Consider the following 27,989-nt stretch of genomic DNA (forward strand, 5'->3'; position numbering starts at 1 on the left):
TCCTTCCATTTCCACAGTGCAGCTCCCAATTGAATACCTTCGCTTGTAACAAGATAGCAGTTATCACAGTCAGTACACTGGTGCATTTTGCCTCTTGGGTGGGAATTTTTTTTTATTTTTTATTTAAGTTCTTGGCCTTTTCCTATAAATTGATTTAATAAAAAAAGTTGCAAAAGTAGCAATTTACATCATAAACCTTTACCAGAAAATCCAGGAATTGTAACTTGTTATTTGAGGACATCATGGTGGATGGTAGATTAGTTCAGCTAATGAACTTATTGTGAAAGTGTACATATTAGTATCATAACCCAAGAAAAATATCAGTAGTATACCTCCACCAATTTATGTCATGAGTCTTTAAATGAGTAGAGGTGTATATGTAACACTATTTAAATTGTACCATGTAGAGATTGGCATATGTAGGGGCCACACCAAACCCCATAGGCGTGCCCTTACATTGGCAAAATTCCTATATAGAACTATCTATAACTATTTCTAAATAGTCAGTACCTATGATTGCTTAGAATTAAATTATGCTACTATTTCAGTTAAAATTTGGAAAATAGCTCTGTCGCAAATTAAATAATACAAGGTAACAGCATCAAACAAAGCCAAAGTCACATTTCCTAAAGTAAAAAAATATATGTAAAACCACTGAACAGTAAGAAAGATGCACCAGTCAAACTCCATCAACTTCTTAATAACCTGTACAATAATTCTGCCAGTGGACTGAATATTGTCTGAAACAGAAACATTCCCATTTTTTGTATCTTGACCAATCTGGAGTTGTGTGCGCCATCATTTCTCTGTGTGACATATTTCACAACATGGTCATTAAGAACGGGGTACCTATAGCGGAGGATATAGAGATTTTGTTGGTGGAACCAGATGATCATACTCCTGAATCTTTGCCCATGGAAGAAAGCAAAAGGGTATGTATTCATAGGGCTAGATTTACTATCAGGCGTGATGCATGGCGGCTTCAAACCGCCATGCATCGCGGCGGTTTTCCGGCGTGTTTGCATTGCAAACAGCCGGATTTACTAATGGGCGCATTTCAGCTTCAATTTGAAGCCGCCGGCGATGTAACGGCGGGATGTAATGCTCAAAGCCGCCGGCGGCTTTGAATAGAACATGGCGCTTTTGCTTTAAATGACGGCGCTTTTGTGTAAAGGCGGTTTTTTTGAAAATTACACCTGTCTCCTGGCCTGTTACTATTGGCTATTTTCAAACTCAGGAGATTTGACATCACAAGCCCTATATAAACCACTGGCCTGACACTTTTTTCTCTGATAGGGTTTAGAGGAGTTTTGTGAGAGGAGTTTGGAGGATAGTGGTTTGCTGAGAGTTGGTGTTTGGTGGATTGGTGGAGCGATATCTGATTGAAGTGTGAGTAGTCCTGTGGTTTTTTCCTGTTTTGTACATTTATTTTCTCATTTATTTTCTGTCTTGTATTTTTTGTATTTGACTTGTCCTCTGTCTGTGTTACTTGTGTGTGACTGTGTGGAGAGTGTGTCTGTAGGTAGTGTAGTTTGTTCTTTGTGTTTGTAAGTCCTTCAGTGTTTTGTGTTTTTCTGTCTTCTGGGTAAAAATGTCCAGAGATAGGAGGGGAGCAGAGGCTGAGGAGAGGGAGATGGAGGTTGAGGGGTCAGAGGAGGGAGAGGGAGAGGTTGAGGAGACAGGACAGAGCAGGAAGACCAAGACAGGGAGGAATGTGCGCTTCTCACATGATGAGAATTGTGTGTTGGTGCACAATATCATTCCCTGCTACGAGGTGATCTTGGGGAACCTGGCAGCCCGGACTCCGCTAAGGCGGCGCCACCAATTGTGGGGGAGAGTGTGCGACGCTGTTAACGCGGTGGGCCCACTAAAGAGGACAGTGGCGCACTGCCGCAAGAGATTTTCGGACATTAAGAGGAGGTTGAAGGAAAAAATGGCCCAGGAAAGGAGGTCCACAAGACGCACGGGTGGTGGCCCCCCTCTTCGCGTTGAATATACCAGCTATGAGGAGGAGCTGCGGCAGATAATGCCCCGTGAAATAGTGGAGGGAATTAATGTGCAAGACACAGATTCGCCCTCGTTTGCCCAAGGAGTTGGTGAGTGATTTGTCCTTTTTAAGCTAACAATATTGAAAATGTTTTTTTATTGCAAAAGTGTCTTTTTTACTCAATCAGTATGTAAAGGGCAATAATTTTGTTTATAACTGTTTTTTAATGTGCAAACACATGTCTTCCAAAGATTTATTATTTGTAAAAGGCTTTTTGCTGCAAATACATTGTATGCTTTTTCTAATACATCCAGATTCACCTGGACCACAGTTGAGTCCCATTCCTACAGCTACACCTCCACCTTCAGTCAGTGATTCGGCCACAGAAGAGCAAGCAGGTGTGTGATTTATGTTTTTGTGCTAAATAATGGAGTTAATTGTTTTTCTGTGGAAATGTTGCTGGCAAATTTTTTATAATTAAAATATGGTGTGCTATGCGACCTTAGGGCTACATTTACTAAACTGAGATGTTGGCTAGAGCAACCAATCTGAATATACCTTTACTTTATTTATTGCATTCTACAAAAAGAGAGCTCAAATCTGATTGGTTGCTATAGGCAACGTCTTCACTTTTTTACACACGCAGTTAAGTCAAAATACCCAGCATGTACTACACAGAGGGAGGACTGAAATAGGATTTGTGTACCCCAAGGCACGGTCTAGCCAGATATTGCGTAATAAATCACAATATTTGTAGGTTACAAATACTATGCTTTTTTAGCCCCCTCAACCATACATAGTTCATATGATACTGGGTATTAAAAGGATAATATGTGCATCCTTAAGCAGGTAGCATAGGACAATAAATCATTAATGCAAAAATTGTGAAACAATCTGTAGTTTGTAAAGATTATTCTTTCCTATCAAGTGTTCAGAATGCAATATACAAACATATTATATCCTATATACTTACCGTCATTTTCATACACAGGGCCCTCTTCATACCAGGCACCTCAGGTGGAGTCCCTCCAAATGTCCCCTGAGCCAGATGAGCAAACCATAATCACCCTGGAAACAGTGGATGCCCCTGTGTCTGGTTTCCAGGATGTTGCACCTGGCCCTGCTGAAGCCCCAGCACACCAGCAGCCGGCACCTCAGAGTATGGACCCAGCCCGTGAAATGGCGCAGTCTATTGGTGCTTTCCAGCAGCAGCAATCAGTCTTCATGGAGAGCCAAACTCACAACATTTCCCAAATTGCGGCCCAGTTGAGGCGGATACACCGCACAAATAGCCAAATTCCTGCTGCAATCAATCGTCTGGCTAATGCCTGGGAGCAATCCAATCTGCAGATGGCCCAAATGACTGGGGCTGTGGAGGCATTAAATTCCTCCGTTCGCGAGGGGAATGCGAACCTGACCCGGCTGGCAGGCCAACTGCAGCAAGAACTCATTGCCCGCTTGCCTGCACCCTTTTCCTCGGCCACCACAAGTACCGCTAGTACGCCAAGCACATCGGCACAGAGTACTCCTCCAAGGAGAGGTGCTCGCACCAGGGGTGGGCCAGGGAGAGGACAGAGTGGGGCAAAACATAGCGATATGCAAGCAAAAAGGCGTCGCTAGCGCTAACACATGACTATTGCCTCATGCTTTTTTTACTTTGTATAAGCATTATCCTTTATTATTTATTGTGTTGTACTGCAATAAATGCAGTTAAATTTCTATGGTGTCAGTGTTTATTTTCTGCTAATTAAACAAGAGTATAGTGATGTTTTAAAAAACTAGGCACTCAAATCATTTACACATTGCGCTCTGACTGTCACAAACATTGCACTCACATCAAACACATTTTAGAGAAATAAATGTTTTTCCTATTGTGTAGTAGTTTGTAATCTGCCTTCCGCCCTCTGTGCTCTGCACATCACCAGATGTGACACAGACCCCTTCTGCTTCAGTGTGTACTGCACTAATCGGTGGGGTAAATTGATGTAATGCTAGATTATGTATAAAACAGCCAGCCAGGATAATATCAGACCCCTTTTCAGGTGCATACATAACCACCCCACCAGATTATTCTAGTAAGCTGAACCTGGTTTACCAAAGTACAAATGTACGCTATAACACACCTCTACTAGTGGGTTTGTGCCTGAATTTGTGCTGTGCAGATGTGTGAGGATGCAGCAGAGGAGTCATCAGCCAGAAACCCATTCTTTATTGAGTACAGTTAAAATTGCTTTTACACTCTGTTAAGGGATTTGTTGCAATATTAAACAAATGTTGAACTTAGTAAAAAAATTGCATCGTGGGAAAACAGAAGAGAAAAAGAAACCCAAATTACACTGCCATTACAAGACACTGGCCTTTTAACATATACAATCCCAAAGGGACAAACTTTGCACATGAAATGGCCCTTTCCCTTCTGTTCAGATTGACCAAATACCTCTAACAGCACACTGTTTGAACAATCTCGCCGCTCACAAGCAGCGCTTTCATTTTGGTCTTTTGAATGGCGGTTTTCCGGCGGCTTTATAAACCCCCTAATAGTAAATCTGGCTGTTTGTATGTGGAGCATTGTTGAAACCGTCACGGCGCTTTATACAGAGGCGGGTTTGAAAACATCATTTCTGGCCGTTTGGATGGCGGGTTTAGCGTTAGTAAATCCGGCGATGGCTAAACCGCCGGCAAACCCGCCGAAAGTCGGCGGCTTTACAAACACGCCTGATAGTAAATCTAGCCCATAGACTTTTCTGGCTTAATAAAGACTGATTATGTACATTTTATAACCAGGCATTTGATTACACCTCTGTGGACACCTGGCTATTGGTTATCCAAGGTATGGAATTTGTCGTTTCCTCTGGCCAATATAGCTATGGCTAGCCCATGTCAGATGAGTACCTAGGGTCAAATTCTTATTTGGTTGGTGGCTTTGTGCAACTAGTTTTTTGAGAAATGCCGCCATTAGTTCATTGGCAATACAGCTCAATTTATTGCCCATGTATTTCAATGTGTTGTCACTGCAGCTCAATTTGTTGGTGCAGCTCAACTTATTGTCTTCATAGCTCAATTTGCTGCTTGGCATTATCTCTAGCTGCAACACTGTCACCCTGGAGCTTGTAAAAGATTTGTTGAAGTGGTGTGGAGGTTGTGGAGGAGGTGGTGGCTTCTCTGCATCCTGGGTCGGTGTTCCCGGCCTAAATGACTGGGTTCTTTGCAGCATCTATGAAAGTGAAAGACAATGAGACAATGATCAACCTAATGTTTTAAGCACTTTTACACTTACTACATAGAAGATGATAAGAGTTTCATATATTTATTTAATAGTTATTTTTTTATGTAAAGCCTCCACAACATTAGGTAACACCTTATATTGGTGTAATAGAGCATAGTATTCAACATAGAGGTCAAACTAACACAAAACAGAACAAGCAAGGATAAAACATTGAACATTCCTGATGCCTAAATATAAGAATATAAAGGAATTAAACATAACATAGAATATTACATTACTACCACACACATTTGCTACAAAAGCCAACAAAGCTCCGGCCACCAGTAGACAGATGTGTCCTCAATAGCAAGGGTCACATGCTTTTCATAATAGAACATATGAAATGTCAGGTTTTTTTAATAATGTGTTAATAGTAACACAAATGAGCTTACATACTGTAGCTTTTGGGAGACATACAAAGTGACAAATTGGTATTCGTAGGTTAGGATGTACATTTGTGACATAAAAGAGGTAGGGTTTTAAACACACTTTTGCGGCAGGCAATAAAATGAGCCATGTGCTTTATACTACTTAAATATTGTAGGGTGCAAAGTGCATGTAAAATAAAGCACAAAACATCACATAAATGAACCATAATAGTAGTCTGCAAAGGTGAACTAGGTGCGAGGTGAAAAGAACACAGAGCGAGAGAGGGTGTAGCAAGTGGGAGCTTAAGTTAGTGTAAGAAATGACCTGTATCTCTGCTTTCCTGCTATTCTGATTGTGGCCTCTCTGTGTCCATGACACCCATTCCATCAATTTGCTGTGTATCAATGCAGGTCATAGCTGCCTGCTCCAATGACAAGCCCAACTAGCCAAAACACCCCCCCCCTCAGTCCCTCTGGCATATCCTTGGTGGTCTCAGATTGTGTCCTTCAGCCTTCACTTGAGGTCCTGCCACCTTTTCATGACTTCCTCTACAGATCAGGTCAACGGAACACTTGCATTCACTTATTTAGCGATCTGCTGCCAGATGGCCACCTTGGCATGTTCAGAGATGGTCCTTCTAGTCCATAGCAGCATGTCAACCACATTTCTTACGGTGATCTTCACCTTCTGGAAGGAGAAGTTGGCCTGCCTTTTTTTGGAAATCAGTGAAACAAAGGTGCGCTCCTTTAAATTAATGAAATGTGTACAAGTGAATAAACTCAGATGAGAAAGTGTTGCCATGACATATAATAGCGGTGTATGTGAAAATGAAATAAAAGATGGTCCTTTTTGGAAGCCGGTTGGCTTTTATGGCCTGGTTGGCATCTTTCTTGCTGTCTTTCATTTCAAATTGTCAATCTCTGTCCCAAAAAATGATTTGCCAAGTATTTTGCCTCCAGGATTAATATAGGAGCCCAATTTTTCCAACATTTTTTTTTTTTAGCAGTGTGTGAGATTATTATTTAGTTATTTGTATGGCTCCACAGATTCCGTATCACCAGACAATCGTGCAAATACAGACATAATTAAAATAGTAATTAAAATCAAGAAGACATGAGGCTAGAAGGCATAAGTAATAGAATAGTGTGAGTAAAACTGTAGGGAGTCACACAGACAGGGCCACCTTAACAACAGTATGGGCCCCCGGGCACAGCAGTGCACCGGGCCCCTATATAAAAATATATAAGTAAAAAAAAAAAAGGATTTTATATATATATATATATATATATATATGTAAATATGTGTGTGTGTGAAAAACAAATATGAATATATATATTTATATATAAAATTAGTCACTTTTTTTTTTCTTCAAATCTTTCTCTTAACTTATCTTTCAATCGCATTGCATCGAATCCTCTTCTGTACTTCATCGCTATGCTCCTCCATGCTGTGCTCGCAGTGAATGTCGGGCGTGATGACGTCATCACGCCCGACATTCACTGCGAGCGCATCACGGAAGAGAGGACCAGGGAGTGAGCCGGATCGTCACCTGACCTGAACGGTCAGGTGACCGCAAAAGGTAAGTTTTTTTTTTCTTTACAGGATTTTTTACAGCAGAGCTGCCAGGGCCCCCTTTCCCCCTGAGCCCCCGGGCACCTGCCCATCGTGCCCAATGGGAAAGACGGCCCTGCACACAGAATGTAGAAATAGACATGACAGGGCCTAGTAGGGAGATGGACAGTAGACAGACATGAGACAATAGGTAGAGAGGACCCTGCCCGTAGGAGAAGACATTCTAAAGTTTTAAACCAGTCTAAACTATTTTGGTGATGTTTGGCATTTGTTTAGCAGTGGGTGATATGGAAACAGATCCAACTGTTTTTTCCCACAGGTTTTTCATTTATTTATTTTTTAACTGTAGGAGGGGTAAAGCAAGTCTCAGCAAGTTGTCCCATGCAAAACATTAATACCCAAATGTTGCTATATCTTGACGACCATGGTGGTTCAGGGATTTAATGGTTCTGTAGCAGCTAGTCTGTGGCTAGTGCACGTTATTACATAGCAAGTAACAACCCTATTGTTAATTATCTCAGCCATTTACTGTTTTGGTGGTTGTTAGGAAAGTTGTAAGCATGAGAGTGAGTAACTTCTCAAATCTTAAAAGTTCACTACAATGACAGGTACCACCTTGCAGGCACGGTTGCTGTCAAAAAAACTATGAATCGAACCATGACATTCTGCAAGCTACATGCTTGTTACAAATAAACTTCAATAAAGATTAGTGAAGCACATGTGGAAGGCTAGAAGCTTCATCATCATTATCATCATCATCATCAACATAATCATCATTATCATTATCATCATCTTTATTTAAAGCGTAATAATATGCTTCAGTGTAATAATAACCTTGCTAAAGAACAGGTTTAATTTGTGCCTTTACACAGAAGCATATTAAGTAACAATGATAAAGTAAAATATATAAAATGAAAAGAATTACAAGATATTGCCCAAATTATAATGCAAACACAAGAATACACAGATACATTAGAATCGGTGCTGGAAGAACTTTATATTGAGGCCTTGTTAAAATAAAAAAAAATGTATATTGTTACACTAAAAATGTTTCACTTTCTCATTTTTCTCAGGGGCCGTCTTTACTGAAAATACATCCTATGATCTATTCTAAATGATTAATATTACGTATTTTACACTAGTCACATCAGTATGCTACAGGTAGAGATTGGTCTAGGTAAAACTTGTGTAAGCCCAAATATTGTCAAGAGTTGGACACTCGAGATGAACATATTCTATTAATTTTATGCTATTTTCATATCCATCTTCTTTTGGTAACACTGATTTTTATCAGTGCTTTTTTTAACATTTCAATGGAATGGTAAAAACGGCAAATTGCATATACAAGACATCAAACTTGGCCCTAATGTATATACTAGTCATGAGAATAGGCTCTACTTTGCATACTGGTCACCATATCTGGACTTTATTGTATATGCTGGTCACTAGACTCTAATTCTGAGCTCTGCAGAAGTCAGAAGCTTGATACTAGATGGGATTAGATCAAACTATCTTCAAAATTGTCTCTACAGAGTACACTCTGCTTAGTAAACGGATCCCAAGAATGCCCTGTATTGAGTATACTAATAACCACAATTACATCACTTGTTTATAATATTCAGTTATAAAGGCAGATTGTGCTGGCGCTATATAAATAAATGTGAATAGAAATCCAATAATCACCAACATGGGATTATTTTATGGGTACTATTCACAAGAATGGGATCAGTATTGTATACTAGCCACTAGAATGAAGCTGAGCTGTGTATACTAGTTACCATAATGGGGTCTACCATTTGTACTGCAACATTTAGAAAAGGAGCTCACAAACAGATCCGCCATTGTGTTGGAAGCTTTACGCTTAGGATTGGAGAATTCTTTTTTTTATGACATATTTTCAATAGATACATAAGAAAGTCTATACTAATAAATAAACATTAAAGCTGAATATTCTAATCCCTCAACCCCCAACGCTAAAAGTTTTCCAGTTGGTGGATGAAAAACTTTTAGGTAATACTCATATTAATTATCCAAAAATGCCTGGCCAATCTGATAATAATAAATGATGATGATGATGATATCTCTTATACCATTCATATGATCATTGTCATTATTGCACAATTTTACATGATCCATAACATAAGTATTACTTGTAAAAGATATATGAAATTATTATGAAACCATCTAGCTCTATTCCTAATTATAGAATAATATTTTTAGACCAATTACGTGAAATCACTCATTAATTTAGTTACTTCTACTGTGCAATGAGTAATCATTTATGCTTTGGGACACAGGAGATTTATACTCCTGAGTCACTTTATTTTAATATAAAACAATTCTTTATTTGCAGAGACAAGAGATCATGCAGGTCTCGGATATCTCACAATTAACACGTCAGACAGGTAAGAGACTCTTAACACACGAATCATGTTTCTTATTATATTTAAAACCACAACCAGAAAACTGGAGACTGAAACATGACTGTGACAACTGATATAGTGGTTACAATCATGACATATTACAGAGCATTTATGGAAATTGGTCTGCAGGTATCACTGCAAAAACTGTGCTGTAACCCATAGCAACCAGTCAGATGTTTCTTTCTCTGTAATAATCGCACAAGGAAAATGACAGCATCTGATCAGCTGCTCGGGGTCATAGAACCTGTTTTGCAGAGGTACTTGTGGAAATAATGCTCTAAACTCTGTGGTGGATATATAAATGTATAGTGTGTACAACACTGACAACTAACACGATAAAGAATCAATTGTTATCAATTATTGATTATTAAAGTTTCATGATTTTTGAATAATATTAAAGATTAATGTTGAAAACCATATAAATGAATAATTGATGTATGAGAATTTCCATTTCGGCACTGAGATCAACTGCTGCCTGAGTAGAGTTCCCCTATATAGTCACAAATCTGCTATAAAGTTCAGCCCTTGGCCATTGTCACCCAAAAAATGTCACATTGGACATATGCAGAAATACTTCCCCAAAACCATGAACATCCTACAGAGAACAGATGACTCGCACAAGGATAATAAGCTTTACAATCCTGGTCACAAGCAAATTATGGCACATTTCGATGCATGAGGTGCAATTGTAATTTAGCTCTCTATAAGTCACTTTTCAGACCACATCTGGAATATGGGGTACAATTTTGGGCCTCTGTCTACAAAAAGGACATGACAGAACTTGAGAGGGTTCAAAAATAGAAAACCATATTGGGTAATGGATTGGAGGGGTTACATTATAAAGTTAAGGAATTACATTATAACAAGAGACTAGTCAAATTGCATATGTCATCATTGAAAAAGGGGCATTAGAGGTGACCAGGTTAGCATGTATATAAATTTTCAAGATCATGTCGAAGTCGTATAATTGGATGAACGAAAGTATATTGGTTAACTTTGTTTTGTTGTGGGATTGCACTCAGTATGCCACGCTACATGTGGCATTCTGCGATCACACGGTAAAATACGCACACACTCACACTACAACATTTAGTTATTTATATATTTCATATATAAAATGATTCCGATCCACAAGTGATTTATGAGCAGATAGTATTTAGTTTATTATTAGTTTATATATTATGATTATATGTACACTTTAGTGTTATTTAAGGTTCAGGTTATAGGAAATGTGTCATGTCTGATATCATTTTATTCCCCTATTCATCAGCAGTTGTCCGGTTCTTTCGCCGTAAAGATCGCATATTGCATACTCTAGTTATTGATGTTAGGGAATAAATAGTCAGAGTGATATCAAACTGTAAAATGTTAATGGACTAGTGGTAACTGGTTTCTGGGCAGGAGAATCATCTGGAATGTTGACCTCAGCCTTTGAGAGGGTTGTTTGAACTAGCCTATGACCTGTTTACCCTGGACCCACCTGAAGTCTGGACCTATAGAAGCAAGCCATGTCATCTGCAATGTGCTCTCTGTAACACTGAATGTATATAATCATAGCTCTGCTCCCACTAGCTTCAGTCATTCTCTGACCAAAGTATTCAAGAGTGAACTAATGTTCACTGGTACACATGGGAGCGCAGCGAAGCGCATTGCGAACACAGCGGTATGTATGTATCTTTTGGTATTGGCTCTACTGTACTGTATTATATAATAATTACGTATTGAACTGTTAACTTTTTACATCTGCTAAAATAAATTACTTTGTGCCTTGGAAACACAATACAATCGCCTATGCAATGCTTATTTGAAAACAATACAATTACTTTAATAATTTGGGGGCTCTGAGTTTGGCGTTTACGTTATCGACAGGTATGCAACGCTTACGGTTTTCGGTTCCTCAACAAAGGGTGGATTGACGCGTCACATACGGGAAAGAACGCAATGTGTTCAAAACCTGTTGTTCACTCTGTGTTGCGAAACCGAATGTCCGTTGTTGCATAATCTGAAGGAACGCTAACTTGAATCTAGGGACAAGAAAGAAAAATGTTTCTTTTTATTGTCGTTTTGCGTTTTAAAGGGTATTGCATTACATAGGGTATGTCCTGCCTTGCATATGTGTACTTCCGGTAGATTTGCCACTTGGTTAAACAATCGTTTTTCAAAGTCTGTTATATATGTATAGTATAATCAATTGTTAAAGCTTCTGAAAATTATTACCATTGTTTGGGAAATCTATTTTCTGTACAGAAAACAAAAGGTTGTGTGTGTGTATGTGAATGTTACTCATAAAGACAAAAGTATACTGGTAACGTAATATAGGTTTTTGCACATGTGCCCAATACTAATCACGATGTTTATTGATAACTAGTTTGAGCGGTAAGGCCGTGATTGAGTATTGGGAGGGCAGTGTGGAACTGTTGAAAATTTATAGCGCTTTGGCTCAGGTGTGTCTGACGGGGCACGGTAAAAAAGGTGACCTGACAACAAAGGTTCTGTTCTAAGTGTGAACAGGATATAAAGAAACCTTTGTGTGAGTGGTGTTCTGTTCTATCAAAGAGCAGGGGATAAAGAGACACCACAGAGTATACATGGCAGGTATACTCGAAGCAAAAATATCAGGTTTTCACGGCATTCCCATTAGTAATCGCAAAGTTTACTGATAGTTAGTATCTGTAAGCGGTGCGATCGGACCGCATGGTTGATTTAGTGCAGCCGTGATTGTAACTTGGGAGATGTGGCAGGAAATACGCTGCAACCACTGATATTCTTGATTGATATCGGTTGCTAGCAGTGGTAAAGTACTCAAACTAGGAAAAGCAGGGTATTGCGAAGTTGGTACTTGTCTGATCCCAGTTGTGTTAGGTTGTTTCTCCAGTGAGTACGCTGACAATCGCGTGTTATTGTTTAGTTGTACTCAGTAGCGTGGAGTTGAGGGGACGTACCTGTTGAAATCGTCCAGGGCCAAGAAGACATGGCCAATTGTGTGCTGCCTAATGAATGGCCGGTTGGTTCGGCAAAGTATGTTATGCATAATAAATATGGTGCGTATGCAACGGCATACTGCGACAAATGGGTCAAGATGACCCGGGAGTGTGTGAAACCTTTCCCAAACATAGGTAGTTTTGACTCAGAGGTGTTAAATAATGTTAGAGATAAAGTACGGTTGATTAAATCAGCAAAAACGAGAATTGAACAGGATGACTGTTTAAAATGTTGGCAACAAGAAGGGTACACGTGGAAAGGGAGTGCGTGTTCAGCGGAAGTTGGCGTGGTGCAAATCGCGTGCACAGCGGAAGTGAGCATTGCAAAGCGCGGAGAACTGAGCACGTGTGCAACCTCGCCGCCAAATACGGTTGGGGTGGTAGGTACAGCCAATACCAAAAATGTTAAAAATGTAATGAGTAAGTTGTATGATGTCTTATGTAATGTTTTAAAAGAAGAAGATGTACCCACAGTCCTTTCAGCCATTGCCCATGCCAGTAACATACAAGAAGCAGTACACGGACAAGGAAAGGGAACGGTTCCACCGTCAAGGGGCTGAAATCAGTGAGGATAATATAGAAATTAATAGAAAGGGGGACATTCATTATACTGCAACAGCAATTCCAGCAACTAGTTCAGAATGTAGCGACTTAGTAAGTCTGCATCCTGTCTGCACAACAGCAGTTTCCAATAGGAAGGCGGACAGAGATGGTGTAGTTCCCATAAAACATGTAGCAATGTATTTTCCATGGACTAGGACGAAACTGTTTACAATTATGTCTGATTTCCCTGATCCTAGAAAAGATTTGGCCAAGTGTCAGAAATTCATTAGACATTTAGGTAATGCACATGAGCCTACTAATAAAGAGTGGCGAGTGGTGTTTAGGGCTTGTCTACCTCTCGATACTGATATAGAAAAGTTCATTAAGGATTGTAGGTTGGAGAAGGATAAATCCTTAACTGAGGATGACAATCAGGACAATATTGGACATATAATTACACAGTTGGCCATATATTTCCCAGTGACAGTGGAATGGGGAAAAATATTCACTATCAAACAAAAAGGTAATGAGATTACAACTGACTATTTTTCTAGGGCTCTAGCGGCCATGATTAAGTACACAGGGATACCAGATATAAGGGAAAATCCACATCATAGGGAGGAAGCTGTTGCAGTACTAATGGACGGCCTCCAGGAGGATCTAAGGACCTGGATACAAACGTCTTTTCCTAATTGGAGAGGTCTCACGGTAAACAAAACTAAAGAGCATGCTATAGAACATAATAAAAATATATGTAAAAAGGAAAAAGCGGAGAGTGATAGGCTAATGATGGTGGGTATCCAGGCTTTAGGAAAATTACATTCACAACCTCAGAATTATAAAAACCACTATAAGGGATGAAAGAAACAGAAATCTTTGAAGTGTTTTTTACTGTCTTAAGAAGGGACATTTGAGGAAAGATTGCAAAGAAAATATTAGAGCGAAAGCTAGGAAATTAGGACCAGGCAAGGCAAGTAATAATCAATGGTAAGTATTAATGTGCAAGTTTAGGAAAAACTGATTTGAAAAAGTAATCTTTGTTGGTTTTGCTTGTTTGTTTTATGTTGTCACATGCTTGCTTTTCTGATCGCTGGCCGATGGTAAAGAATGGAAATGTTTGTTTCGTTTGCTGTTTTAAGATAACTATCTTGTTTTTCTTCTCACAGATAAGGATAGACAAAAGAAATATAGACTTAGTGCTGAAAGGGGTGGGATAGAGAAATAAGAAAATTTCTTTTGAAAGACTACTTAACAATGGATCATTGGAACACTCTTTGTTTTAGGCTGCAGTGACTCATGATAATTTGTTTGGCTGAGAATCATTATCCAAAAATGAAGTATGTGCATGCTTTGCTCCAAAATATTGTTTTATGTATCTCAGATGAGTCACCAAAAGTAAATTTTTTCTATTTCTTTGTCATAAGTGAGGAAGTCCGTTACAAAGGTATGTAGTTAATGTGATACCGAGTTCTTAATGAACAAATGACGGACGACACTGGATTGCACAGTTGATGTAAGACCCCCTAGTCAAGTATGGGGAGGGGGCCATAGTTTAGCAAATAGCTAAGGGGATTAGTGGAATGAATACAGCAATTTTCCCATAGAGTCCAATCCAGCTGTCATTTTTGTTGTAAAATCTCCCTTTCTGCATGTCTGTTTGTTTTCAAACCCTTGTATTCAAATCTTTGTATTCCTATTATTCGTTGCTCTCCTATTTTCTCATTCTTTACATCTATGCTAGTATCTCTCTATCTTTTTTCCTCTCTCTCTCTCTTCTCTTGTATAGAGATACGAAAAGACATAGACACAGTCTCATTAATGGGGCTAAGACATTCTTTTTTACATAAGACAAACTCAGGGATATACACACTAGATTGACATGAGTTACAGAAACAGTCAGTGGTTTGGTGTTATGTGTATAGAAGCTGCTAATGTTAAGCAGAAAGTTTTTCGTGTGGAAATACGATTCATGTTTTATAGATTGCGTATCTGTTTTGATTTTTTTGTGTTTCGTGCCTCCTGTACAAAAATGTGCCTTTATATGCATACACAAAGGGTGGGGAGGACAGGAGATTGCTGGAGGTTAGACATACAGATATGCATCGCTGTGTAGAACATTGGAGTAGGATTTTTGCCACAAGAGATGACATAATGTGAAACCCTAGAAAATGTAGAATTTTCGTGTTTTATATTTTTCACTGTTAGACTGACATGCACTGGATACTGTTATATTTGAAGAAAGTGTTCTAGAAATAGACTCCTTTGCCTTTCTCACTTAGTCAAGTAGCTGAATGTGAGGTACTGAGAATGGCATGTGAGTTGGCAGAGGGAAAATCAATTGATATACATTGGTCTTCAGCATTTTTCTAGTCTAGGGGGCGACATTGAGTTGAATGAAAAATCTTTTTTATAGCAATACCAGCACATGAGTAGGACACTACATAGAGGACATTACACAGTGACACAGTTACCAACTGAAGTAGCTGCTAGTAAAATCCACACTTACACACACAACTATACATGGCTGTCACACCAGGCAGAACATAGCTGTCAAATAGACAGCAGGGTTTTATGTGACAGCTAACAAATGAATGTTTTGTTTTGTTTTTCGTTGTATTGTTTTTGTTTTAAAATGTGAACACACACACACACACACACATGCACGCATACACATATTGGTTAATATATGAAGATTTGTGTTACCTGAAGAATAAACTGTCTGGAAAGTGAAGAGATGTGGCTAGGAGTCTGGCGGACCCTGGAGAGATGGACAAGGTAGTCCGGTAGCCCCCAGAGGGTATCTTCCAGACCCAGTGGAGGCAACACATGGTCTGGCTCAGCTGGGTACAGAAGGTATGTGCAAGCTGGTAAGAGTATATTGGGGTGCACCAGACATTTCTTCTCAAGCTAGTAGGACGGCAACGTCCTGTCTTGATTGAGAGAATGTCAGGAAGATGATACGAATAGAGCCATCCCATATCCCTCCTGCAGATGGGTTTTTCTCCAGGTAAAACAAATCCACGTCATCCAATTACCACCATGCAGGATCCTCAGGTATACACTAGTGTACCAATGAAATATGTCTGGGTAAAGGTGAATAGAAATTTGTCTAATGTATTACTATGTCATACTCAAAGCTTTTGTTATTCAAGGTGATAGCCCTAGAGTTATAATAGGTGATAAGGGTATTCATGTTATTGATAATAAATGTATAATGTATGAGTAGTGGTATCAAATTACATACTTTCGATCAGCCACAAACCAGTGTGAACATAAAGTAACGGTACTAGGTAGAACGAATTGAATAGAAAAAGAGTTGGAACTTGATTGAAGGGGCTGATAGCTTTGGCCACTAGTTCTTCCCCGCTACCAAAGATCACTTATGGGCTGCCTCTTAACCTGTCGATTTTTAAAATGTTCTTGACCCCTCGTGGAATGAGTTTGTAACTGAGAGGCTAGCTTAGACCTTGAGAGGGAAGGTAAATGGTGAGACAGCAACTGAGAACGTTCAAAACACTGTTTCCTAAAAAGTCACACTAACTGTCTTGATGTTGGACCGGGAGAGTAAGTTGTGGAACAGTAATTTCCTAGGCTCAAGTTATTTGACAGACAGGTACCAGGTGTAGGCTACCAGCATCACGACAAAGGTTAGCAGAGACACACTGGTGCCCATTTCACCCACTGCAGAGGGGCCAACACTAGAGAAGGGTCCAAGTGCACTCATGAATCTGTTCTGGGAGACCTCAAATGCAGTTAGTAGCACCTGAGCCAAAGGCTAAGACAGTTTTCCAGCATGAAGTTGTAGTTTTTCCTGTTCTGTGTTTCTCTCATCACATTCTCTTTTCAGGACGGTCAATTCTTTTGATTGTTGACAGAAGACAGAGGCTGGTTCAGGTAATGATATTGAGGTATTGGGGATGAAGGAGAAGTTAGTAGCACAATCTTTGAGCCAATTACTCTATTCAATTCAGGGGTAAAGGAAAATTTGGAAACCCTGGAGCTTGGAGAAAGTGTGAGGGGCTATCGTCTTAGTAGCATTATGTCTGTAAGTACGTTGACCCCATAGTTGAAGAGAGGTACACCCAGCGATGCCAGTCCAGTAATATTCGGACTTGAGCAGGCATCCTTGATAATGATTATCATTTTTGGGTGGGTAAGGTTTTAGACCAAACAAAGTGCTGGGCGTGCTCTCATGTGCCTCAGTGATTATATTAAGCAGGACTAGTTCTCTTTCCACTAAATATTCTTGAGGTACCCAAATTATGGGTGGGAGGTCACTAGGGGAACAGTACAACACCTAGGTCCCTTAATCTGGAGTCTCCCAATGTTTGGCAAGCCAACCGCTATTTCACGCACAAAGAAACCTGAGTATTGGGAGACTGGGAAGAATGAAAAGACAATAGCCCACCCACAAGTGTTGATGAAAAGGACTGATGACATTATTAGAAGTGTATATTAACGCAAGCTGAAGGAGATTGTATATGACATTATTGATAGATATAGGATGATGGTATTGATGAACATGAAGTGTTTAAATATATTCTGAGCTTAAAGACATACATTGGACGGATGAACCTGTTAAACTTGAAGAACTGTAGTAGAGTATTCTGTATAACTGATACATGTTCTATTGTACTCTGTACCCTTCCAAATAATGTATTACATGTTTTATTGCACCCTTGAAGGGCATACAAAAGGTCATTCCCCAAGCTCCAGAGGTATACGGTCTATAGTAAAAGAAGAAATCGTTTTTAGGATTAAGACTCTCTCTTATGATAACTTGTTTAGATCTACAGACAGCATGGTCATACACCAAGGGGGACGTGCATTACATAGCAATGAAACGTGGTACTGAGATCCTGCATATAAAATCTTTAAGGTGATAGTTTATTATGCTATCAAAGGGTGGAACTGTCAAAGTCATATAATTGGATGAACGAAAGTATATTGGTTAACATTGTTTTGTTTTGGGATTGCACTCAGTATGCCACGCTATACGTGATATCATTTTATTCCTCTATTCATCAGCAGTTGTCCGGTTCTTTCGCCGTAAAGATGGCATATTGCATACTCTAGTTATTGATGTTAGGGAATAAATAGTCAGAGTGATATCAAACTGTAAAATGCTAATGGACTAGTTGTAACTGGTTTGTAGGAGGGAGAATCATCTGGAATGTTGACCTCAGCCTTTGAGGGGGTTGTTTGAACTAGCCTATGACCTGTTTACCCTGGACCCACCTGAAGTCTGGACCTATAGAAGCAAGCCACGTCATCTGCATTGTTCTCTCTGCAACACTGAATGTATATAATCATAGCTGCACTCCCACTAGCTTCAGTCATTCTCTGACCACAGTATTCAAGAGTGAACTACTGTTCACTGGTACCCGTGGGAGCGCATTGTGAACGCAGCGGTATGTATGTATCTTTTGGTATTGGCTGTACTGTACTGTATTATATAATTATCACGTATTGAACTGTTAACTTTTTACATCTGCTAAAATAAAATACTTTGTGCCTTGGAAACACAATACAATCGCCTATGCAATGCTTATTTGAAAACGATAGAATTACTTTAATAATTACTACAAAAGTTAGTTCAGCTGTTAATATCTAGAACTATGACAGAGACTATAAGACAAATTCCAATATATATTTTCTGTAATGACCAAGGTAAATTGGCTTTTGACTAAATGTGCTTAGAGTGCATGTGTCTGGGTTTGGGAAAGGAAGAAACAAACTTATTTACATAATATATTACAATATAGTTATACCAGCAGCATATGATTGGATAAGTTCCACTCTCCTCATCTGCAGTACAGGATGACCTACACGGAAGAATGACAGTTAATTATAGATCCTATAATACTCCTTCATGTAGATTATTGCTTTTCAGAAAGCAAAATGTTGCACACGTTAATTGCTGCTTTGTTGGGTGTGAGTCTTGTGCTGTTCTTCAGATGAAAGGATTTGAAAATTAAATACATTTTTCTCTCCATTTTCCAGCAATTCCAGCATTAGCCAGAACTTAGGGGATGGTGGATATATCCCTATAGGGCTGCTAGGCTTCTTGCAAAAAAAAACAAACGTCATCATCAGTTGTTTGTGTGTCCAGCCTGTACCGCTTAATGAACGTGTACATGTTAATCCAAGTGGCTCCTTGACATATCACATCTGGAGGGACCCTGCCTCTTTCTGTCCATGAGGATGCAATAGGTCTTCAAAGATAATGAGGGGGTTTTATATGCCAGGGTATAGCAGAGACTAAAGGTATCTCTCAACTACCTCTTTTTATTTGTATATTCATTGTCCACTGTTATTTCAAATGTATTTATTTTGTATCTAGTTATGATACACTGGGGTGAGATATCATCATCACCATTTATTTATATAGTGCCACTGATTCCGCAGCGCTGTACAGAGAACTCATTCACATAAGTACCTGCCCTATTGGAGCTTACAGTCTAAATTCCCTAATATACAGAGAGAGAGAGAGAGAGAGAGAGACTAGGATCAATTTTGATAGCAGCCAATTAACCTACTAGTATGTTTTTTTGGAGTGTGGGAGAAAACCGGAGCACCTGGAGGAAACCCACGCAAACACACGGAGAACATACAAACTCCACATAGATAAGGCCATAGGCATGAATTTAACTCAATACCCCAGCGCTGTGAGGCAGAAGTGCTAACCACTAAGCCACCGTGCTGCCCACTGCAGTAGGTGATAGGTGGGGTGGTTATAAAATGGCACAGAGCAAATGTAATTTAGCACAGAGAGCAGCTGATTAATAGTTTGTAGTTAACCTGGATGACTTTTTTCCAACCTCACACTGCAAGTGAGTGAGCACTCACACACCTTTCTGGTTTAGTCATTGGGTTTACACTGGACAATTTTGCTAGAGGAGTTTTCACTACCAGTAACCATGACACTGTGTATGCTAGCCAGTAAACTCCGCATCTGAACACTTAATATAAATCTGACACCACTCTACAACCAGATCAGAGGGCTTTATATAAAAGGAAAATAATGCAGCCTTTTAATTTTCCTTCCCATAATTTCTAGTTGCAGGTTGTCTTGTGTATTTTATGGCGTTATTTACATTATGTGCTTTGTGGTTTGTATTAGACTTGTGAACTAATGAGTTTTTGGTTTTTTTACCACTGCAGAGGAAACAGTGGACATGATAAATGTGACACAAGTGAGAGTCTTTGCGTTTTCCAGACTAACAGACAATGAAAACCTGGTCCCATTCCTTTTCGTATTCTTCTTGCTTATTTATATGGTGACCATAGTTGGCAATGTTGGCATGAGCACTGTTGTCCATAAGACCTCGAGACTGCACACTCCAATGTACTATTTCCTCAGTTTTCTCTCCATGGTGGACCTCTGCTACTCCTCAGTGATAACACCTAAAATGCTTTTTGACCTTTTGTCCAAGAAAAAGTCCATCTCCATCAATGGTTGTGCTCTTCAGTTCTTCTTCTTTGAATTCCTGGGAGCCACTGAGGCTCTCCTACTCTCAAACATGTCATATGATCGATATATAGCTATCTGCCATCCTCTCCATTATGTTTTAGTAATGACCAAGAAAAAATGTCTGTGTCTGGTTCTCCTTGCCTCATCTATTGGCTTCTTGCAGTCATCAGTGCAGACCAGCTGTGTTTTCAATCTACAATTTTGTGGTTCAAACCTTATTGAGCACTTCTATTGTGACCTTCTTCCGTTGCTCAGATTGTCCTGCTCTAGGACTCTCCCATGTGACATGATAGCTGTATTCTTCACATGTTCATGTGGTATTGGTTCTATGTTGACAATCCTGATCTCATACTCTCTAATTGTTTCTTCCATTTTATGTATGAAATCTGCTGGGGGCAGGCAGAAAGCCTTCAGTACGTGTTCTTCACATCTCATGTGTGTGTTCATCTTCTATGGGACCATTTTCTTCATTTACTTACGCTCTCCTGACAGTGTCTTTAATAAACGAGACAAGGTGGTCTCTGTCTTCTACACAGTAGTGATACCAATGTTAAATCCACTCATATACAGTCTGAGGAACCAAGAGGTGAAAATGGTCATTATGGATGCAGTTCGAAAATGTAAATGACCAAAGATTCAGCTTGTCCACGTACATCTTTTTTACAGTGTGTTCCAAACAGAAGACGACAAAAGAAAAATATTGATTGGCTTGGAAGAAACATAATTTTCTTGCTTTAATGTCTTAGCCATGTGTTACATTGGTGTCATTGTGGTCAGCAAGGGTAGCATAGCATTGAGATCAATGGATCTATTTCCTCATGATTTTATCAAGTTGTGTTCCTTTTGATTTTAGAAAATTCTTGTGTAGAGAAGCCCTTTGTCAACCAAAACTGAGAAGATAAGAGGTGTGGTTGGCTGATTGTCGCACACAATGACAGAATGCTTTTATTGATTTTCCACTTCAATTGATAGATCCTGATGAGATGTTGATCAGAACGGCCTTTGTTGTTTTTCCCACACAGTATTTTGAGCCTGGTTTGGCCTAACACAGTCAAACGATCTTTCCAAAGGAAAAACTTACTTTCACTAATGTTGATAGCATGGAAGTCTTTAATCTTCAATCTAAGTCTTCAATGATGTCAATGCTGAGAGATCCATGTAAAATAAATATAATAGTAACTAATATGCTGGTGCTGATACAATGATGAGGGAAAGAAGGAAAATTACACTCAATACACTACAAGAAATTTGCATATACTGATGTTTGTAAACTTCCCATGACAGACCTGAACATCTACAAAGAGAAATTTTACATAAATTTGAACTAATAACATGGTACTATCGGTGCCAATTTGTGTACATTTCTCTGAATATGGCCATGTTTATTTCATCAAAGAACTAATAAATTGTTTTGAGATAATTATTCTTTGTAATATTTCGATTATTTAAGTATAGTCCATTCCCCCCTTTTGAGAAAACTTGATAATACTGGTTTGTCCAGATTCCTCAGTCTAGTAAAAGTATCAATGCTAGGAACTGATCCAGGTGAATTTAGTTCACTTTTAAGATATAACTGTATAGATGGAATTATATTGGATTCAGGATCCTTATAGAAGTGCTAAGTTTCAATTTATTCAATTGAAAGGTTTTAAAAGTCGTTAAACACAGTATTACGACAAGATGAAAGAATCGCTGGAAACAACAGGAAACTCTCGGTTAGTTAAAGTCCTAGAAGAAATATGAACTGTGACAGGATTCAGAGAATTATTGTTTCCATATTTAATTGAATTATCTATTTTCTTGTTTTGTTCTTTTGGTGGGTTTATGCTTCTATTCCTGTTCATTGGATTGGTTTTCCAATGCCAGTCCTACGATTTAGTTTACACAGCTAAACCTTTAAATTTTTCTTCAGTGATTAAAACAATATAATTTTGTTTACTCATATGGAATCAACATTTACAAGTTTCCGGTTTATCATAACCAATAGCCGGAAGGTTGTTATGGTTTGGTTTTCTTAAACCTCATTTATCTAATGGGTTACTTGCTGTGCAAAAGTGCATATATATTAGACTGCTGTTCCATGGATGCTGACTTCGGCTACACTTCCTGTCTTGAACCCTCGCTTGCTATCTGTTCAAACCCGCAGAAATATTAACTCTATTGATTTTCTCTTGAACACTTCTCTCCTCAAATTTCTGCATTTTTCTCCCCTGATACGGCAGTACCTCATTTTCACAAAACCCTAGCAACTGCCCTTAATCAAGTGGCTCCAGCAGCTCTACATACTCTTCGTAGACTTTGTTGCCAACCGTGGCACACTAAGCTAACACAAGCTCTACAAAAACTTTCTCATAAATCAGAACGTCACTGGCATAAATCTTGTACCTCTAATGATTTCATCACATACACTGATATCTACCAGTTCAATGGAAATGCTATGGACACTGCAAAACGGACATACTTCCAATCTCGCATTTATGCTCAGGCTTCTAACCCCACACGTCTTTTTAACACATTTAAATCTCTTCTAAATCCTTCCACCCCAAACCCTCTGACTAACATCAGTGCACAGAATCTTGCTTCCTATTTCAAGGACTAAAAAGATTAGATCAGACTGGAAATGGCATCATCTCCCTCGTCAAGCTATCAGCGCAATTCCTTTGTAGAACCCTCTGACACTCTCTCTTCATTTGATCCAACAAATGTAGAGGAAGTTTCTACTCTCTTCTCATCTTCCTACTCTATCTCTTATCCTCTGGATTCCATACCCTCATAAATTGGTAGGTCCCTGTCTCCTGTGCTCATTCCACTTCTAACTAAAATCTGTAATCTCTTTCTCTCTCTACTGGTATTTTTCCATCACTATTCAAGCATGCAGTGATTACTCCTATTTTGAAAAGACAAAATTCTGACCCAAACTCTATGAAATTACTGCCCCATCTTTCAGCTCGTATGACTCTCCAAGCTTCTCAAGAGAATTACATACACTCCCCTCACACACTTTCTTACAGCAAACAACCTACTGGATTCTCTTCAGTCTGGTTTTCACTCTCAACACTCTGCTGCGATGACCAAGGTTGTCAATGATTTAATCACTGCAAAAACTGAAGGCCATTACTCTCTTTAAATTCTCCTGGATCTCTCTGCTGCATGTGACACTGTTGACCATTCTCTCCTCATACAAACACTACAATTCCTAGGTCGTGAAGGCACTGTCCTATCCTGGTTCTCATCGTACCTATCTAATCATTCTTTCAGTGTTCATTTCTCTGGATCCACCTATGCTCTGCTTCCTTTATCAGTTGTACCACAAGACTCAGTCCTAGGTCCTCTGCTATTCTCTATCTCCAACACTTCTCTTGGAAATCTAATAAGCTACTTTGGATTTCAGTATCATCTCTATGATACACAAATTTATCTATCCATTTCATCTTGGATGACATCTCGACAAATCAAACTCAATCTTTGAAAAACTGAATTAATAATGTTCCCCACAAAACAGAAGTTTCCTGCCTGACATTTCTATTTCTGTTGATAACATGACCATAAATTACACCACACAAGCTCACTGCCTAGGTGTAATCCTTGACTCACAACTATCCTTTGTTCCCCACATTGACCCTATTTCTATATCATGTTACATACATCTAAGAACATTTCCAGAATATGCACATATCTCCTACAAGGCACTGCAAAAACCTTAATTCATGCACTCATCATCTCCCGCATCGACTATTGCAATTCCCTCCTTACTGGTCTTCCAAAAATCAGACTTAAACCCTTACAATCTATTTTGCATGCAGCAGCTAGATTGATTTTCCTTGCAAACCGATCTTCCTCTGCTGAGCCACTCTGTCAGTCTCTACATTGGTTGCCTGTTTTTCAATGAATCCAATATAAAACTCTTCTACTAACATACAAGGCCGTCAACAAAATTTCATCAACATACTTCTCCTCACTTGTCTCAAAATATCTCCCGACCCGACACCTCCATTATGCACAAGATCTGCTCTCTCTCTTCAACTCTCATCACATCCTCACAATCCCTGTTGCAGGACTTTTTCAGAATTCCCTCCCTCGCACAGTAAGACTCTCCTCTAGTCTTCAAACCTTCAAGCGCTCTCTGAAAACCCACCTCTTCAGACAAGCTTATGATATTCCTCAACCAGCATCTTAATCTCCCTAGGTTACCCTTTTACCACCCTCTACACAGCTAACACAAGACAACAACCCTCTGACCAACATTACCCTGTGACTGATCACACAGCCCACTCAATATTTTTTACCTAACTACTATTCTAGCTGATCCATTGTGCAATATGATGCAGCATGTGCCCTTGTGTTTTAATCTCCCGTTGTCCCATAGATTGTAAGCTTGCAAGCAGGGCCCTCTTACCTCTCTGTATGTATGTATCACCCAGTATTATTTTATTAATGTTTGTTCCCAATTGTAAATCGCTACAGAATTTGCTGGCGTTATATAAACAAAGGTTTATGATGATTATGATGTTCTGTCCTTTGTGTATTCACTTTACTGCTGCCAACCCCTGACCTTTGAGTTGTCTTTGGTTGTTTTTCAGTTGTTATTTGGTGCTTTTGTTAGCCATTAGTGTAGACTGGTTTCAAGGCCACAACATGTGGTCCAAATTTCCTCGCAAGATCCTCCGGTGAAAACCAGATGGACCATTAGTCCCTACACCCCAAAGGAGCCAGTGTCAATTACCCGAGAAACAGAGAGTACACGCCTATAAAGGGGCTGATTATTTTACCTGCATGATCATTTCAACGTGGTTGATAGTGTTTTGAAATCCCAGAACCCATTGAGAACCGCAGTAGGAGAGGATATTGCTACTGCCACCACTAGGCTCCTTAGCGGCACTTAGTACCGCTACCTTCTGGGTAACACTCGCTGCTAGTATACCCCTTGCTGGTACACCTGAACTGGTACCCTTGATCTCTTGACTTTAGATCAGGGTTGCTGTGGATGGTTCCTTCTGACCTATCACACTCGCCAGAGCTGCAGGGTAGCGGGCAGAGCATTGGTACTGGATGCAGGGTCCCAACCTCAGAACAGCTGGATTACGAATTAGATTTGGTCTAATCTGCAGGTAACAGGAATTACAGCAGGGTAAGTAGTCATCAAAGCAGATTCTTGAAGCAGTGATGTTTTATTAGCTCAAGTGTCCTAATAAGTACAGTTACATACACTAGTTTGAGGTACTAGTGATATCCAGAAATACAGATGGTATAATAATACATGGTCAAACAGTGGACTCTTTATACAGATTTACACAGATTCCCTGGCAGGATGTAATCCAGCCTCCTGCCGCTGTGAACAATCCAGGTGTGTCACGTAGCTTGCCCATGGAAGGGTTTAACACCATTTTACATTGCTGCTAGCGGCACCACTATGTCTGAGGTTTTCTATTGAATGTTTACCATCAGGATATAACATTTCTATAATCTTGCTTTAAACTCATTTTAACTTGCAAAATTCATATTCATCTGTGATCTCTTGCATAGGGAGTCTACCAGCAAATATAATTACTTCCTCCTGTCTTTCAGGCTCAAAAGACGTTTTGGTCACTGAGCTATGAAAAGGTCTATTTAACACAAGATTGCCTGTCTCGAGACAGTTGCAAAACCCAAACATGACATACTGTCTTAGAAGTACATACATTTCCAAACAAAACACATACCAATATAAAAGGATAAGTACATTTGCAATAATATGCAGAGGTGCATTGCACTCCTAATTAAAATAAATATCTTCAATAAGTTATTTCTACGTGATCCAGACACATAATGTTGCAAACTGCATGTAGAAAAATACTGTTGCACACCGATCTAAAATACACTTAAAATGCATTTATTCATGTCAACATTCTGGGAACGCCATGACCCATTTTTACAAGAGAAGGCATTTGTAATGACAAATACACAGACATATTATTCACAGTCCTTAGTGACTCTTCCTCCCATTTCTATTAACTGTTTTCTATAGATTCATAATGATCTTGTAAAATTAAAAGTAGATAGTCAATGTCTCCAGATGTCTAGGAATAATGCAGGGTAGATCAGTGGACATAACCTATTTAGATTTTAACATGACATTTGATACAATATGCTCAATAAATGAATTCAGAGGATTTTAAGGATAGAAATTGTAAAATTGAAATGTAACATAAGGAATAACTTATTCTTACATAAAGGATAATAGATCCATGGAATCTTCTCCCAGTAGTTGTGGTGGGAACTCATATAGTAAAAGAATTCTAGAATGCATGGAACTAACATATTTCTATTGTCAACACTTAGATCTAAATGATAAAAGAACACACAAAGACAGATTAGACTGATCTGTAAGACCCATCCACCCATCAGATTCTATGTTTACAGAACAAATCTAGTTCTAGGTGAGTGGCTCTGTCACATTAGCATTTCCTCAATTAGTGGACTCTAATTTGCAATCACTGGGGAACAACCTTCCATTATTTCAATGGAGTACTTCAGATGTCCTGCAAGAAAAACAACAACACAAATGACCCATGTAAGATGAATTATTGGTGTTAGAATCTATGAATATTTCTACATTGCATACAAATTTTGACATTCTATCAGATCTTAAAGGTGTTAATTATTTTCTCAAGAAAGAAAAAAAAATGTGTCCACCTTCTGAGTCCATGTTTAATATTTTGGAAATCATTTTATCATGTCATTACGTGAAGATTGAGTAGGATTTTTATCTATAGATGTTCATGGGTGACCTGGGCAGTTTCACAACAGTGGAATATACAAACCTCTAAATGGGGTATTTGGTGGAATGTACCATCTTTCCCTCACCTCTGTTTCTGCATTATAACATTTAATTTGATTCTACATTTATTAATTAAGTTGAGAACTAAATTCCACTCAGAGATATTATGTGAGTGCAGTACTCGAAGTGGGGAGTTATGTGCCAGTATAACATTCCGGCACTTTTTCACCCCACTTCCTTACAGGCATCCAGGGCCGATGGAATGCTGGGTAAGCAAGGCGGGGACGCCATGCCTGAGAGGAGCTCCACTATGCCTGCCTTCTCCGCTTGTCCACCAGCCCAGTAAATACATACTTGGTGCCAGTGGCGGCACCCTTATCTTTTATTTTATTGATGTCTGAGAATCAAGAAACAATGAATGATTCTGATTGAGCACTTATAAGAATCAAAAGTAAACAGCTTGTAAGGGGTTCAAACCCCAGAAATATTGATATTGCCTTCTAACTGCACATACTCATTCTTTAAAGGTTTTCCACTTTGGGTTCATTTATATTGAGAGTGGTTACATATATGTCTCTCTTTCTCTCTTTATTTAACACGCCTATATCTGTGGACAAT

At 39.1% G+C, this 27,989-nt stretch overlaps 1 protein-coding gene across 1 annotated transcript; it reads left to right on the plus strand.

Moving 5' to 3' along the window:
• Nucleotides 1–827: 827 nt before the first annotated feature.
• LOC142150380 (olfactory receptor 5G9-like) lies at nucleotides 828–21,242 on the plus strand. The gene is made up of 3 exons (XM_075205576.1): nucleotides 828–932; nucleotides 9,547–9,598; nucleotides 20,305–21,242. The coding sequence occupies exons 1-3, from the start codon at nucleotides 828–830 to the stop codon at nucleotides 21,240–21,242; spliced, it is 1,095 nt and encodes a 364-aa protein (XP_075061677.1).
• Nucleotides 21,243–27,989: the final 6,747 nt, after the last annotated feature.

Source organism: Mixophyes fleayi, chromosome 4 (assembly GCF_038048845.1).
Source record: "Mixophyes fleayi isolate aMixFle1 chromosome 4, aMixFle1.hap1, whole genome shotgun sequence".
Classification (NCBI taxonomy): Eukaryota; Metazoa; Chordata; class Amphibia; order Anura; family Limnodynastidae; genus Mixophyes; species Mixophyes fleayi.

Bases quoted from the DNA above. Each gene is read 5' to 3' on its own strand.
- LOC142150380 (XM_075205576.1), top strand. From the start codon at position 828: ATGGTCATTAAGAACGGGGTACCTATAGCGGAGGATATAGAGATTTTG. The intron at 933-9,546 runs GTATGTATTCAT...CTTTATTTGCAG, and splicing joins CCATGGAAGAAAGCAAAAGG to AGACAAGAGATCATGCAGGT. The intron at 9,599-20,304 runs GTAAGAGACTCT...TTACCACTGCAG, and splicing joins ACAATTAACACGTCAGACAG to AGGAAACAGTGGACATGATA.